The 17,129-nt window shown below is 43.4% G+C and overlaps 1 protein-coding gene across 1 annotated transcript; it reads right to left on the reverse strand.

The window, feature by feature from the left end:
• Positions 1–7,929: 7,929 nt before the first annotated feature.
• On the reverse strand, positions 7,930–16,728 carry RBBP7 (RB binding protein 7, chromatin remodeling factor). The gene is made up of 12 exons (XM_055802727.1): positions 16,562–16,728; positions 16,128–16,272; positions 13,980–14,122; positions 13,325–13,498; positions 12,898–13,013; positions 12,147–12,307; positions 11,588–11,714; positions 11,417–11,494; positions 10,186–10,262; positions 9,682–9,739; positions 8,816–8,926; positions 7,930–8,098 (listed from the first exon to the last, which is right to left on the reverse strand). The coding sequence occupies exons 1-12, from the start codon at positions 16,575–16,577 to the stop codon at positions 8,030–8,032; spliced, it is 1,275 nt and encodes a 424-aa protein (XP_055658702.1). The 5' UTR covers positions 16,578–16,728; the 3' UTR covers positions 7,930–8,029.
• Between the last annotated feature and the right edge of the window lie 401 nt (positions 16,729–17,129).

Genomic DNA, 17,129 nt, shown 5'->3' on the forward strand with positions numbered 1-17,129 from the left:
CCCTCCCAGTTGAGCGTTTTATTTGCCTCTTCTGGCATATTACCTGACATTTGGCAGCTTACCTAACTGAGGAGAGCTGGTCTCGAGCTCAGCTTTCCTTTGTGTATCCTTTTTCCTGGGTAGCATGTAGAATTGTTTTACAAAAATACACTATTGTGCTCTGTGACTCTTTGAAGACAGTATTTCTTTAAAGTTGTTCATTTGTTTTGAAGTTGCCAGTTTTATAGAAGCTGAGCAGTTCAGGTCTTACCCCTGAGCCTCTTCTAGAGCTGTGTCAAGTATTTTGGAAATCCAAGTACATTGCCTGGTCTCAGTTGCTGTCCTTGCTGTACTTGTTTGCTCCTTCAGAGTATTCCCTATGCCTGACTGAGACTTGTCTCTGCAAAAGGTGCTGCTTCTGCCCCTATATTGGCATCTATTATTTCTGTCCTTTCCTATAGTGCGCAATGATACAGAAGTCAAATCTGCCGTTGGTAGTTTCTTGGATCTCCCTAGTCACCAAATTTCATATAGAAAACTGTCAGATTTGCAAGCTTTTGATGGAGATAAATGTGGTTATACATTACAGTTGATAGTTGGGGGGATTTTGCCCTTTTTTATTAAGTGCTAACTATTAACATGTGCACGTGCACATACACATTTGAGCTGTACTTGACTCTTGTCTGAGGACTTACTTCATCAGCTGCATTCTGAGCCCTTCAGCCCAGCTGCTAGGGCTTCATCTCCCTGGCAGACAGGCAAGTGTGTATGATGTACCTGAAAAGGATACTTCCTTTTGGGCCTTTAGTAAGTTACTCCTCACAAGTACTTTTTGTTCCTTTCTGAAAGTGAATCTAAATGAAAAAAAAACCAAGCCAAAACCCACGTATCCACCTTTTTCCTCTTGTTTAGACATGTCTTCTTGAAAGAATGATGTGTTTTCTTCTAACAGCCTGTCATGGTTTAACCCCAGCTGGCAACCAAGCCCCACGCAGCTGCTTGCTCACTCCCCCTAACCCGGAGGGATGTAAAACTCGAGGGTTGAGACAAGAACAATTTAATAGGTAAAGCAAAAGCAAAGCTCTGAAAGCAAAGCAAAGCAAGGAATTAATTCACCACTTCCCAGGGGTAGGGAGGTGTTCAGCCACCCCCAGGAAGACAAACGCCGTAATGCCAGATGTCCCCCCCTTCTTCTTCCCCAGTTTACATACTCTGCATGATGACATTTGGTATGGAATGTCCCTTTGGCTAGCTTGGGTCAGCTGTCCTGGCTGTGTCCCCTCCCAGCTTCCCGTGTCCCTCCAGCCCTCTGGCTGGCAGGGCCCAAGGAACCGAAGTCCTTGATTTAGTATAAACATCACCCAACAACAACCAAAAACATCAGCGTGCTGTCAGCATTGTTCTCACAACAGAGCCAAAACACAGCACTGTGCTAGCTACTAAGAAGAAAGTTAACTCCATCCCAGCTGAAGCCAGGACACAGCCCAACTCGGTCTCATCTAACCATGCCAGCTTTTATTGAACTTGCTGACTGGCACCCAGCTAGCCTGAGCTTTTAAGTAATTTCAGAATGTTGTGCTGCCTGTAAAGACTAATTTCCTTTTAAATTGCTTGTTATATGCTAGCTTTGAGGTTGCACATTACTTTGGATTTCTTGCTCAGACAAGGATCTGGGGTGTGCCTAGCCTATGGACTGTGACAGCCGAGTCCTGAAGCAGGGCTTCTCTGTAATTCAAGACTATACCAAGAACACTGATCCTAAAGCTCTACTTCAAGAAAGTAATTTCTTACAGCATCTAAAAATTTAAATACCCTGTTAGATCTTGTGGTATCTGCTCAAATTCATCTTCTTAGCTTAAGTCCCTTATTTTAACCTTATTCTAACTACAGCCATATAACACATACTCCATACAGATGTAGTTCATTATGACTTCCACCATATTTATGTCCTGGTGCCAAGAGTAAAAGTAACTACTATGGTTCTGCCAAGTCCAAGATATGTTACCGGTATTTAATCCATGTAATTTTGGGGGTTGGTTGGTTGTTTTTTTCCCTCATGACCAGTATGCTTCTGTTGTTTCCTGCCAGTAAGTTTCTGACCCTCCTAACCCTCTTCTCTGGGATGCGTGTTTTATGTAGGCCCGATATTCAAAGCAGAGAATCATTGCCTTTTAAAGGGGAAGAACAGGTACACAGGCACCACGTTACCCTTTGGTATGTGTGTTTGGCCATGCCTGGATGCTGGGGGAAGCTCTGGGTTTGAATTCACAGGACAGAAGCTGATGCTGAATTAAGAAGAATCTACCACATTGGACTTCCCCGTGGCTAAAAAGCAAAAGGTCAAACCAGTTGTTGACCAAGTACTTCTCATTCTTCGTAGGGTGTTCACACAGTGAGCAAGTTTACTTTGCCCAGCTATTTCAGCGCTGGAGTCAAAAGGCACAGTGTACGCACCAGTAATAAAAAAGTATAGCATGGAAAAGGGTATAAACTACATGGCTGTGTATTAAAAAATACCTGGTATCAAACAGTTGACACTCTTAAGGGTCTTGCATGCTCCAATAAAAGCAAATACAATTCTTCATACACAGTAAAGGAAAAACCCTGAAATTTGCTCTTTGTCTCACTGAAGCAAAATGCAGGAATGTTACGCACTCTGTTTTGTCGTTGTATGGGTATCAGTCTTCTGCAATAATTCAGCATCAGTTACGCTTAACCACTTACAACTCCTCACGGAGATATTTCTGGTTTTCAAATTTACGTTCAGGCTGTTGGTGTTGCGCTGTCAGGTTGTTAGAGAAGAAAACAGTGGGAACAAAAATACGTGATGCATGCTAATAATGTGTCTTGGCTTTATTAGTAATAAACCACCACTACATGGTGGTGCTGCAAGCGCGCGAGAGTGCTGCGCTCCAGCTACCGAGCGCTCTCCTGAAGCGCTCAAGGGGTCTGATGAGATAGAGTGGCTCAAGATTTTATCATTCAGCTTCTGGAAAGGCAGAAATAAAGTAGCAGGTTTAAAATGTAGTTTATAGTTTCACTGTCATTCATGTTGTATTTCAGTACAAAGATGAAAGAATATTTCCTTGGTGTGAGCTGAAAACCTTAAGATACCCTTTATGCTGAAAAATTGCATCAAATGCGTAGGTGTTGAGAACAAATGAGGAAATCACACTAAATTGGCAATTTTTCACTTACAATTACCTTCTGTAGTTTTTTTAATGCCTGCACTGCTGGAAACAGTTTATGCAAAAAGGTAGGTGTCAAAACTCCATACACAGTTCCTTTGAAAAGAAAGGTCAGTGGATGGAAAGCTTGCTGGTTTTTCCTCTCCCCAGCATGTACCAACCTGCAAGAATAACCCACTGAGTTAAGTACACTCCGTAAGTACTGTATAAGTACACCTAAAGTAACTGCTGTTCAATGCACCAAAGAAGTATCTTGCTGTAGCCATTGTTCACGTTGACTACTTTGTAAGGTTTTTTTTTTATTATTTTAAAGCTTCAAATTCCATTATATTTACTACTAACAGCAGTACCTAAGCAGTATCTGCTTCCTGTGGAAGTCACCAGTTTTTAAAATCAAAACCTTAAAGCACTCAGACAAATAGGCTTAAATACGGTCACCTTCCAAGGTTTCACGAACATTCTACTCAGGCCATTAAAAAATACATTTTATAAAAATGACTTGCAAATTAAAAATCATAATGGTAATGGTCCCAGCAGCACGTTCTCACTCAGTAATGACAAGGTTTAAGTCAACAAGACACAGGCTAATTCTTAAATTAAATACTGGCCCTGCGACCAAGCTGTCCTAGAGCTACCTAAAAGAGGCTCGTGCAGGGTTGCCACCATCAAAGGAAGCTCTGTGTGTGGACACACAATGTTGTGAGCGAAAATTAAGCCGTACACAGGCTGCATTTACCACAGCACTTTGAACTACAAGTACATTAAGGATAACAAAACTGTGCTCTCTTTTTGTTCCGTAACAAATTATCCCATCCTGCGGCCTTTCAGCTGTACAAGAGTAGGTACCGCCTGCATCCGTACGCCCCGGCTAGCTGGCCCTTCAGTGCTCTGCAGGGAACCAGCAGGGCTTTGTGGGACACTGAAGGCATCCACCAGTGAGCAGCAACCTGCAGAGCTCCAGCTTGGAGCACATGGCATTTCAGTAATGGACATCAGGAATGCTGACAACCAGTTATTTTTCAGAGGTAGATGGGTCTGTGCAATAGCATTGTATCCACTGTAAAATTTCTCTTGGCAGCATGCTGCTAATCAGCTAGGTATGCTTTTGCAAAAACGTAACTTTATCCGGTTAACTGGGATGCAAAACAAGGTAATTAAAAAAAGAATGGCTTTAGGCTTTTATGAGTGAACGCGTTGCTATCTGTCTGGGTCTTTCCTTCTGCAGGAGACCCCGTTTCAAACAGGAATGAGCTCAGAGAAGCTTAAGTTACAGGGACAGTATCATGAGGGCCTCTAACACCTGGGTCACCAGCCACCGGCTTCCTGAAGGGGCCCCAAGATGCTTCTGGAGCTGGTCGGCAAGTTGGACAGCCAAGGACGCAAACTGCTGGCACGGCGGCTGCACCGGCTGCCTCAGCTCCCTTCAGCAGCAGCCCCCTGCCCCTCCACCGCATACCTGTTAGTCAAATCAAAACCATGCTTACAGAATGCGTTCACCTCCACTCCCCAAACATGTTCGTGTTTTTACACCCGTGAACACCAGCCAGCCCGCAGCATGGTTAATCAGGGCTGCCTCGCTGTCCTTCCCTAGCTGTCCTTCAGCGCCTTTGACCTTTCATGCTCTTTAGCACATCCCCTCCAGCTGCCACCTACCTGCTGAACTCCAACACCACCTCAGCCTTCTGGGGGAATATTCAAGTGCTTTTGCACCTACCTGCATCACTTTTAGAAGAACCACTCTGGAAAAAGGTGTGGAAGAAGACGTGTCTATGCATGATGACCCAGTGCCTACAAAGCAGGAGGGTCCTGGTAGCAGCAGGCAGGGAATTAAGAACAAGTAGCCTAAGAGCGGCAATGAGAAGAGAGCTGCAGTCAGTAGTTCACCCCTCCTTCCCACCCCCATTAAGTTAGGCACTAAGAAGACTTCAGTGAACAGCCCCAACCATGAGGGACACACAAAGCTGAAATCACTAATTACAGGGATGAACAGCACCATGCATGCTGGTGCCAAGCATCCAGGTCTCCTGAAAGTAAACACTGAAGAGCAACAGCAGCAGGAGAGGTCATGTAAGAGCCCACAGATGTATCTGTGCCTGGAAGAGCCACCACCATGCTCTCTGGGAAGCACTTTTGTTTCTTCCGGTGATAGTCAGGCCACTGACCTCTTAATTTCCTACTTTTCAAGAGCTCTGTATCTCAGAATGAACATCAAAAGGAAGTAGAACCTGACCAAAAACCTTCTCAGTGCGTTTAATGCTTCTCATTTGCCATCACTTGCAAATTAAGTTGGCATCCAGAGCAGCCACAGTTGCCCTCAGGTATCGTTGTGGAGCCCTCCCTGTCAGGCAAGGAAAGCTGCTGGCCTGCTTACACGTACCGAGCCTGTGCCGATGGGCACCAACTCTTCCGGCTGAACGGCCGTTAGTCAAACGGTGAACAGGAAAGTTAGCAATACCCTTGCTCTACAGCTTCGTTGCCATTCCCTCACAGCACCAGCCTAGGGAGAATGTGCTGCAGCCGGTGACCAGAGGGTGCACGCTGGAAGGAAGCCCGTCCTCTCAGTGACACACGGGTGAGCTCCTTCCTGAGGAACAAAATGCTGGACCACAGGTGTCTAGAGTCAAGTTCCGGCTTAAAACTGCCACCACTGTCCTGGAAAGGGCTAACTTCAGCCGGACGTTAATCAATACTACAGCACGAGTACCCACTTGTCTCAGGAAAATTAATTAGCACCCTTGTCAAAACCATCTCCCGTTCATTCCTTCCCCACTCCCAAGTATCAGTGCTCCTGGGAATGGGATGTAACATTACGCTGTTCTACTAGGCATAGGAAGTGCCTAGCTTACCAAATTCCCAACAGAACACAAAAGGAGCTAAATGAAAACTCTTCTCCATCTTTAAGGAGTCAGAGTTGAATGGATATATTTACCTCAAAGAGCAGCTTTCCATCTGTGACTAGCAGAGTGGTGGGCTGACCTGGGCCAGCAGCTAAGCGCTCATGCAGCCACTGGCTCACACACACCCCTCAGCAGGGCAGGGGAGAGAACAGGAAGAAGAAAAATTTTGTAATTATAAAAGACAGCTTAATAGGTGGGTGAGAGGAGGAAAATAAAAAAGTAGAATGGCTTGCCCCCTCCCAGAAGCAGGGCCGATGCCCTGCCAGCCTCCAAGCAATGGCCACCATGAAAGGCCCCCTTCCTCCTCTGCCCTGGTTTTATTGCCGAGCACGGCATGGTCAGCGATATGCTCCTCTGGCCGTTCAGGTCAGCTGTCCTGGCTGTGTCCCCACCTCACACCCACCCCAGCCTACGTGGTGTGCAAGCACTGCCTAGCAACAGTCAAAACACAGGTGCATTACCTGCAAGGTTCTAACTGTAAATCCAAAACACGGCGCCGTATCTGGTTTGGGGATGGAAATGAACTCCATCCCCGCCAGACCCAGTACAGGTAGCTTAAGACATGCAGCAGTTTGAGCCCAGTGGCCCACTAACTTAGTAAAATTCAAGACAAGAGCCAGATATGCATCAAGGGAAGCAACGTTTTCAACATCAAGAATCACATTTTCCATATCTAAGTCTTCTATTATTTTCAGCTTGAGCAGAAAGATCAGGACAGCCTGATCTTAATTCATTTAATTAAGGCCTGTCTTAAGTAACTATAAGAATTCATTTAAACTCAAGTTAGACACCGACTTAAGATTTGTCTGACTGACAGCTCCCAAGATAATCCATAACTTGTCTACAGAACTATAAATAGGGAGATATTTTACTTCCTTCATGGTCCAAACTCTACAGCTTTTCAGTCAGCTCAAGGTTTAGAAGCAAACTGTATGTTTGTATTTGTTCAGCTATTAATGTATTTTACACACCTGTGTGATTGTCTCACATCATTTTAATCAAAAAAAAGCTTCAGGAGGGCTCCAACTGAACACAGGCGATACCAATTCACTGAGATTGTGCTGCCATCTTAGCACCTGAGACAAGAAAATGTCAAAGGACAGTGCTGCCACCACCACTCAAAAAAACCCAAAACAACCCAAACCCCAACCTCAAACAAAGAACCACCCAAACCCAACTACCCAACTCAAACTATTGTTACTTGAGCCTGCTCAAGATTTATACTTAACTTTACAGGAGTCTGAGTAGTCATTCCCACATATTCCTCAAACCTCTTTCTATACCCATTATGTTTACAAAGGACCCAAGTTACCTATTCCAAGTTTTTGGCATCAAGAAAACTCTCATATCCCCAGACCTTTAACTGTGGGTAGGTTATAAAATAAGAACTACACATCTTTATTACCATGCAGAAATTAAATTATTTTCAGGCAAGATAGCAATGGACATTAAACACACCAGACTTATTTTACTTAATAAATTTTATTTATGCAAAGCCAATCCAAAAGTGTTGTGTAAAAGTGAAAAGTTCTTTTTACTTAATAATTTTTTTCTTTGCACCCTTCTGAGTGGGAAGAGTGACGATTTTACTTTTATTTACAGGAACCCACAAAGTTTATTTAAAAATATAGACATAGGTATTAAGTCATTCTTATTTTCCCTAAAAGTTAATTGCTGTACAGTACACAACAGCAAAAAGTGCCCAAATAACCAACAGTATCCCACGACAACTTGGCTATACAAGGTTTTCATGCCTGAATAAGTGTATTTTTATGTAATGCTTTTGCCCAGTGCTTGTTTTTGGTTTTGGGTTGTTTGGTTTTTTTGTTGTTTGGTTGGGTTTTTTTTTGGGGGGGTGGGGTGGGGTGGGGGTGGGGTGTTAGCTTTTTTGTTTTTTTCTTAGATGTATACAGTAGTCAAATTATATTACTATGTCACACCCAGGATTTCCTTAAGGAAGAAAAGTTACATTCCTTGACCCTCCAGTTCAGCTGCTGCTATATCTGGTTCTTCATCATTGTAAATGTTTTCTGCCTAAAGACACAACATATTACAAATAGTAGACACAGTGATTTTTAAACAACATTCTTCAAGAAAAAACTTGATAATATCAAGGCAGCACAGACATCATCCCCTTCTTAAAGGGACCTGCTCCCTACCTTTTCTTAAAAGGCAACCAAATCTAGGAATGTGCACACAGTGGCTAGACTTCAGCAGCTGTCTTCTCACAGCATAAGCATTTCATCATTAGCCTTACCATGAATATTTTATTTGGACTTGTTTTGTGTGTTCAGACTGAAGTTGAAATAAGTTAAAGAACAGGTATAAAAACCCAGAAGCCTGACCTGTGACACATACTCAAGTCCGTTACTTTTTAACTCAGTTTTCCCAGGTTGCTTTATTCCACATTTATAAGATAACTGATCAAATTCCTCTAACATAAAATAATATGGTTAAAAGGCATCTTGCTTCACAGTCAACACACGGGGGAAGAGGGGAAGAGGAGGTCTTGGCTAGTATTGGATGTAAGTTTGTAACTGCCACATTCAAGTCAAGAATTAGCTAGCTGTTGCATTTATTCAGATTGTTTTAGACTTTTCTTTTGGAAGTCTTACTCTCTAATCAGTGTCAGAAGTACACGGGATAGACTACTTTCAGTCACTGAGGACACAAGCTGCCCTAAGAAGAACAAGCCATTTGTGTTTCATTTACGCAACTTCAGAGAAAGTCAAGAGCTGTTGTGACACTCACCATTTGCCATATCTGCATTATGTTGTCCTCCGATACAGAACAGATCACCCAAGGCTCATTAGGATTCCAACTGAAGTCTGAAATTTTGGCAGTGTGTCCTCCATGAATAAACTGTTAAAAAAATCCACAAGTTTCAGTAAGCCACTTCATCTCTAGAGAGAAATCTGTTAACACCTGAGATTTAGAAGTTAAATTCATCATGCTGATGACTACACAAAGAAGAAAAACTTGCTACTAGAGTCACAAGTGCATGTGAAACAGCGCATTCCATTCACTGCTTATGGACACAGATGAAATTGCCAAAACAGCGTTTAAGATGACAGTTCCTACTGTTATTGGCACCAACCGACATCCTCAAAATGGTGCTACTTCACACAAGGTTGGGCTATGAAATCCATCTATATTTCATATTCATTACCTCATCTAATTATATGAGCACTTATACACAGGAAAACCAAACTATAAGCATTTTTGTTTGGTTCCTAAGGAAGCAAACCAAAACATAAGCCTTTGTACCTTCTCCATCAGTAAGGTTAGCTGTATGGGACCTAATCAGTCTAATGCAAGATAAACAATTTGAGGCCCTGGCTTTACACGCACGTAGTTATAGAAAAGTACCAACAAGCATATGGCTAAATTTTAAATATGTTCAACAACAAAGATGTGTAAATCACGTCCAGGACAGCTTTGAAAAAAATCACTACCTTTAGATTTGAACAGAGGAAGACTACCGCAAGTTAGAGCAATGTATTGAAAATTGGGGAGGTAAAAAGATTTATGAACTGCTGCAGCTTTAGTAGCACAGTCACAAGGCATCATACTGCCATATAGCACGTCAACAGACTGAAACCTGAACAGAAATATACCAGCAGCTCAGGAGGCCCATCTTCTGCATCTTCTGCGGACTGCTCTTCTCCAATTTTACTGTAAGAAAGTAGTTTATATGTTTTATTAATAATGAAAATTGCATCTTGTATCAGCTTAACAGTTCTTAGCCTTCATTTCCAGTATTTGCTTTTGCTATGTTTTTTTCTCCCCGTCAAATAACTATAAACCTCAGGTATAAAACATCAACTGTTTGGCATTGCCATTACTGAAATAGCATCTAACTTGTGAAGCAGTTAGAAATCACTTACTACTAAAGGCAACAGAAAAAAATTCTATTAGCAAGAAATCCTCACATAGAAGTAACCTTAGAAGTACCATACTGCTTCTACTGTATACCCAGAAGACCAGGTCCAAGATAAGCAAGCAAGGAGGGCTAAAGAGCAGCACAAAACGTTTTCCAAATAAAGCACATCTGCAGCCCTTTTTTTTTTTTTTTAACCATCTGTTGATATATACACTAAAAGAAAGGAACCACTCTTCACCTTAGATCCCATACATTAAGCCGACGATCAGTACCACTTGAAGCAAGAATTGTTTCATTATGAGGAGACCAGTGAACCTATTGAAAGAAGACAACTTGACTGGAGCAGTTACTGATTCCTAAAGCATATCCTGAATAACCATTACCAGCACCTGGCCACTAATTTTCAACAGCTTACAAAGTTTCTTCCAGCACAAAGGATATTCTATAGCTCAAATGGAGTGCTTTAAAGCCTCATGATTTCTCAAATCAAACAGCCAACATTATTTCACTGTTGCAGATCTACCACACCATGAAACTCATCTAAAATTCACTGTTACTTGCACTTATAAACAGGTAGAGTTCACAATACTAATTTGACCTTAAGTCCTCTCTACAGCAAGACATTTTAAGGAACCCTTCTACCTGTACTGAAGGTACTTGCAAACTCCCAGTATCTTTTTAGCAATAAGTTATTGACTACTTCCTTCAAGGTCAAGTGGGGAAAGGCAGAGAGAAACTATTTGGTACTGTGTCGCAGCACTAGCAAAACTATCAAACTGGACCAAGGTCTTTTACCATCTCATACCAACACACTCTTCATTGCCAGTCCCTCTGCTGCCTTCTCCTAGTCTCACCTCACGCAGGGCACTTGATCTCTCTCCTCTCTGCTTCTTCCTCCTCTCTCCCTCAGCTGCTCTCTCTTCATTGGCTGCCCAACCTCTTAACAGCACCAGCCATAGCTGCACCTTATCTACATCGGCCAATCCACAGTTGTATATTATCAATGCTAATTAACCCAGCTTCATTCCTCTACAATTCCCCCTTTTTTCTTTTTTTTTTTCTTTTTAACAATTCATACCTCATGTTTTTACCAATCATCACAACCTTTTTACAAATAAACTTTTCATACAGTCCTCTATAATCCCTCTACAATTCCCCCTTTTTCTTTTCCTTTTTAACATTTCATACCTTATGTTTTTAACAATCATCACAACCTTTTTACAAACAAACTTTTCATACCAGCATACTCTTCATGCCAGTCCCTCTGCTGCCTAGTCGCTCCTCACCCAGGATGCACTCACTCTCTCCTCTCTCTACAGTACTGTCCGTATGTGTTGAACCAAAATTCACTGTTTAATGTTTAACAGACTTCTTTATTGTGGTTGGTCACCGCATGAAAATCTACATCTTCTTGTCCAAGTCAGTACTCTTCTAGCTTTTTCTACAGCTTGTGAGAAAAGTTTACCCACCTGAAAAATTTCATCTTTATGAGACTCAAAAGAATGGAGTTTCAATTTTAAGTTTCGAAGATCCCATAGGGCCACCGTCTGGGGGAAGTAACAAGAAATTGTTTTTACTATAATGGCTATGTAACTATAATCTAGAATACTTAAGAATTTAAAGTATACACAAGTAAAAACCTTGTCAGCAGAACCAGTTGCTAGAATGAACTCGCTGTAAGGATTGAAGGACAGACAGTTGACCTCAGCTGTATGAGCATCTACAGAATGACTTGGCTTGGATGTGGTATTAGATCTTGTGTCCCAACTGTTGCAACAAAGGGTTTGGGGAAGCGTGAGAGGCAGGGAGGAGAGAAAAAGAGCAAACAAATGTTACATTTTCATAGGAGGTTCTTTTTCACTAGACTACACATTAGTTTAAGAGACTACATTACTACTAAATCTAAGTCTGAAGCTATAGTTTTTATTCCAGAACCCTGCAGTATTTTGTGTCTACTTTACATGAGCAGTTTGCACCAGGAAGCCGACATACATACTAATCACATCTTATTTTCAGATGATGTGAACACATTAAATGACATGCAGACTTCTGTGATTCTGCAGCATTGCTGTAGTTGATTGCACTGAAGAGCTACATGAGATCCTTTCAGAATTCGGATTTTTTACCCAAGCGTTCTGGACTGGTTCACTAACAGCACACAGCAGGCACAAGCCAGAAACTGCTCTAACCCCAACTTACATCATCAGCTTCTGATCATCCGCCACTGATCCAAACAGAGATTCATGGAGCAGATGCCATGCCACATCTTCTACCACTGCAGAGTGCCCAGTAAAGATTGCTTTCGCATCAACAACGTTGCCTTCTTTTGGTCCAGCACTTATATCCCATAAACACACAGTCTGTAAGTAAGAGTCATATTCTATTGTTATATGGACTCGGACTGTATTATCTTTCAAATAAATAATCAATCACATTCTACATATAAACAGAGAGATGACACTCCTGAAACAGTTCTTGGTTTTTGAAAAGGAACACTTATATAGCAGAAGCGAGCTAAGTTATCAATCAGTTTTCTGCAAATTCAAGGCACAAGTATTATTTATAAAGTCACAAAAGCAATTTACACTTTTGAAGCCCACAAAGAAGTTTATAAGCTGTTAGTTCAACTGTCTTTGAGAGTCTTACTTATTTATGGTCTCAGACCCAAGCCAATCTAAAGGGCTGTTAGACGAGAGTTTCTTCCAGCAGAAAACTACACAAACATTCTGCTGTTAGTTCATCAAGAACATTACACAGAACTGGTTGTTGATTATAGCCTGACATCAACTGACAGCCTTTAGAAATGTAACTACAATATGTGATAGCTTCCCCCATAACAACATACAGCTACACTAAGTCAGGTTTTCCCTAACTATCTATTACACCATAAATTAGGAGGGGCTGTTTGACTGGGTTTTTTTTAAATAGGGGAAAGGATTTGGTTTTTTACGTGATCATCTGATGCACTGAGAAGATGTCCACTCAAATTTGAGTTCCATGATAAGCCATAGCCTTCCTTCTGGTGCCCTCTTAATCTAAGGTCAGGATTACACTCTCCACTTGGGTCTGAAAGAGAATAAATTCCTTCCATTTAGCTTCACCTTGCACATCAATCCATAAGAGCATCATTATCAACCAAGAACTTTGTTTCTGTTGCAACAACCCCATTTTATAAATCAGCCTTTTAGGACAGTGCTGCTTCTATTAAGATTCTCTTACTATACTGCACATAACCAGGCAATTAAAAGTCACCAAAGATATGGGCCTTCTCATCTGTATTGCAGAGCCCATCACCTCCCCTCCCAATTACAGTCAAATACTAGTTTACTTCTCAATGACAAGAGGCATTTAGCTTAACTTCAAGGAGAGTGACCCACCTGGTTTTGGAAGATGTTTAGTGTAGTCAAATACCAACACATCAGCAGATGGTGTTTTTGTAGCAATGACGCAGGGATTCTGTGGCATATAACGAGCACGGTTTACTTCACCTTCATGGTTAATTTTAATCTCCGTTTCAATTTTTCCAGTCACAGATCCAAAGCCACCAAACTCTACATTTATCAGAAAAAAGTCAGTTCATCACACCAACTATTTTGAATGGGTGAAACAGTATTTCATGCTATCTCCCCCCATTCCAAGAAACGGTAGTAAGTATCTTACCATAACACAATAAAGCCTATGAAAGACTAGCACCACATGACCAACAGCATTAACACTTTAGATATTTTGTATCCTCTATGATACAAACTCTTCCAGAGCTTTAGTCTCTGTTTGAGATAGATATCACCTATCAGTTTTCACCACAACTGACAGAGCTGGTAGAAATGCTAGTAAGGATTGTATATCATAACATTACCCAAGTTCTTCTGAAATAAAAAGTTTCCTCTTTTTAGACACAATTAATGATCCAGAATGAGCGTGAACTGGTAAGTATATGCCAGCTTTAGTATTTAACAGAAAGTTAGAATATTATTAGACAGAACACTTAGTAATTATTGCTAAAACATAATCTAAGAATGCACGCATGTCTACCTCCTTTCTCACTGTCATGCTGCGAAGCATCAAACTGATCATCATTGGGAATCTGGACTCTTGCAACAACCAGGTGGTTCTGTTCATCAGATGTGTGTGTTCCCAAAACCAGCCAGTGTAGAGCATAATCCTTTCCTTCTGGCCTGTTTAGAATAATAAATGCATGGAATAAAGTTATGTGCTTAGTACCAGAAGTTTGATAGCTAACGTCAATAACACTCAAGATCCAAACTTCTTCAGGAAGCTAGAAAAAGAGAGACTCATGTAAGAGATCCTTTCCTTTGTCACAAAAGGCTTGTGCAATCAAGTGAACTAGACTGATATAAGGAAGCCGAAGATACAGCCAGCAAGGCTACAGTGACAATACAAGTCAGTAAACATTGCTACTATGGCTTGAAAGGGACGATTACAATTTGCACAGTAGTTAAATGTGACACTAATACCTATAGATTCTGTCTTTTTTCCCCCCAACAGTGACATAGTATTGATTTAAAAGCACTCAATACTACTGCCTATAAAACACAAATACTGAGGACAAGTGCCAACCTATTCTAGTTATCTCTTTTAGAGGCTTTTACCAGTTATTATTTAATTTCAGAAGGTAATTTTTAAACACTGTACAAATCCTAGCCAAACAGAATAGAATTTCTCTTCTGGTACTTAAATGCAATATGCAGTAATAAGTGCAAGTCTGGATGGGCAGTGCCATGGATCTCTGAAAGGAAAAATGTGAACAGTCAGAACCAAGTAACTTCTGCATTCTTGAAAGAACAAGCTAATTACACTGTCTGAATCCAAGCAAACAGGAATCATTTGGGCAATCATAAACCACCACAGGTATTACTACACCATTTCCAAGGAATCAAAATGCATTTTGAGGGGACAAGAAAAATAAGAAACAAAACAAAAAACACACAATGCACATGCACTTACTTGCATCAGGAACAGGTGTCCCATCATGTCAGGTGCCATACAAAGAGACAGTCCTTGCCTTAAATGGCTTATATATTTTGACACTGGATAATTGGAAATACCAGGTTTTAAACTGAATATTAAGTCAATCTGCAAAATACGAGGCAAGCAGAAGTGTTCCTCATAAGGGCTCCACACCCTCAAATCCCCGCTTCATTTTCTCCATGCCACGACTAGTTAGCTCACATCTCTCAACATCTTCCCCAAACATTCTGGTATACAAAATTAAGTGATCATCTAACCACCAAGTATAACATTACATATATAAGGTGGATTTTTAGAGAAAAGACACCATCCTGTTATTATTGCACAAGCTTTACATGTTATCATATCTTGTAAACTGGATACAGCTAGGTTTTAACACCACAAGGGACCCAGTCCTTGCCCACTACATCAATGGAGCCCTGAGCAGTTACCATGCAATTTGAATTCTACAGCAGCTGGCACATGAACAGATCTTCTTCCTATCTTAAAAATTCTTTAAGAGATTAACCAGTGAGCCCACAGTTTTTCAGGGGGAGGTAAAAGAATGGGAAAATTAAAATACATGAAGTCAACAGTGTGCCAAGGACGGAACTAGGACATGAACCAGTCTTTGAACAATATTCTCTTAAATAAGTCCAGAATTAAAACAAACAAAAGAGGTAGATACTATAGCTCCTACAAAACAGTAATCTGTAATGCACATGAGGGAAAAAAAAAAAAAAAAGTCCTCAAGAAAAAAGGGATGTACATTTAGTACATAGATTTCTGTAGTACATAGAAATCATTTAGTACATAGATTTCCCTGATCAGAATTAACCACAGAAGAGTGTTAGGTCTCCTGTGTCATTAAATTGAGAAAGATTTCTCTCCTCATACCTCACAACATCTTCTGCTCAGCTAAGTTAGAGTTCTATAAAGCACCAAATTGAGCCTTTTTTCCCTCAAAGCTTCTGCATACCCCAAGGGGTTTTTTAATCATAAGCAAAATAAAGTGTTACAAGCTCACAAAGAGACCCGAATTATTCTCACTTTGCATGGTTTCTACCCTCAAGTTACTTGGCAGACATGGTTGACAGAGGGAGAAAGAGCAGCGAAGCAAGCAATTGCACAGAGCCTCAGCTCCTGCTCTGCAAACTAAGTAAATGAGCAGCTGAGCCCTGTGCCTCCCCGGCTTCTCTTCCCTGCTCTCACCTGGTCACATCAGGCAACCACTGCACGGTGAGGCTGGGCCACTCCAGGGCATGTGTCATCACCAGGTCGTACAAGAAGGGGGTGTTTTTCTTCCAGATCTTGTACTCCTCGCTGATGACGCGCTCCTCCACCGTGTCCTCCAGCGCTGCGGGAAGGGAAGAGCTGAAGCAGGCGGCCAGCCGGGCCCGGGGGGGGGGGGCGCCTCGGCCCGGGGCTATGCCAGGGAGGGGGTGGGGGAGGAGAGGGGGTCTCGAAGCGCTCTCAGGGGCGGCCGGACAACCGCAACCGCCCCACCCCCGCTACCACCCCGTCGGCAGCTCCCCGGAGAGGACGCCCGGAGCGCCTCGGCCCCGCCACGCCACCCACACCCCCTCAGGCACTCGCGTCCCCACCCCTCCGCCCCGCCGGGGAGAGGGACAAGGCGGGTCTCCTACCGTCCTTGCTCGCCATTTTGGGTGCCCGCACAGGCGAGGGACGGCGCGGGACAGCGCGGGCGGCGGCTAGCGGCAGCCGGGCGGGGGAGAGCGGGCCCCGCCGCCCAGGGCCCCACCGGCTCTAACCCGCGCCTCGTACCACCGCGCGTGCGCGGCCGGCGGGCCCGCGGCACCACCGCGGCCAATGGGGTGGGCGGAAGGGCTGCGGGGGCGGGCGGCGGGGCGCGCGGGGCGGGAGGGGCGCTCCAATCAGGCGCTGGCGCGCGTTGAGCCCACGCGGGGCGGGGCGGGGCGGGGCGGGGCGGGGCGGGGCGGGGCCGCCCTAACGGGCGGGAGCGCGCGGGGTCCGCCCGGAAGGGCCGGCGGGCGGGGCCGCGGGGGCGGCGGTGCCGCAGGGGTGCCCGGCCGCGGCCCCGCGGGGGCTGACGCTGCGGCGGTGCGCTGGCCCCGGGATAGCGGGGCGGCGGAGGGGGCGGGGCCGGGCGGGGCCAGGCGGCCGCAGGCGCGCAGGGTTTGCGGGCTGGGGAAGGCCCGGCCGCGCCTCGGCCGCGAGGTGGGGCTGTAGGTA

The sequence above is a fragment of the Falco peregrinus genome, chromosome 4, assembly GCF_023634155.1.
Source record: "Falco peregrinus isolate bFalPer1 chromosome 4, bFalPer1.pri, whole genome shotgun sequence".
Taxonomy (NCBI): domain Eukaryota; kingdom Metazoa; phylum Chordata; class Aves; order Falconiformes; family Falconidae; genus Falco; species Falco peregrinus.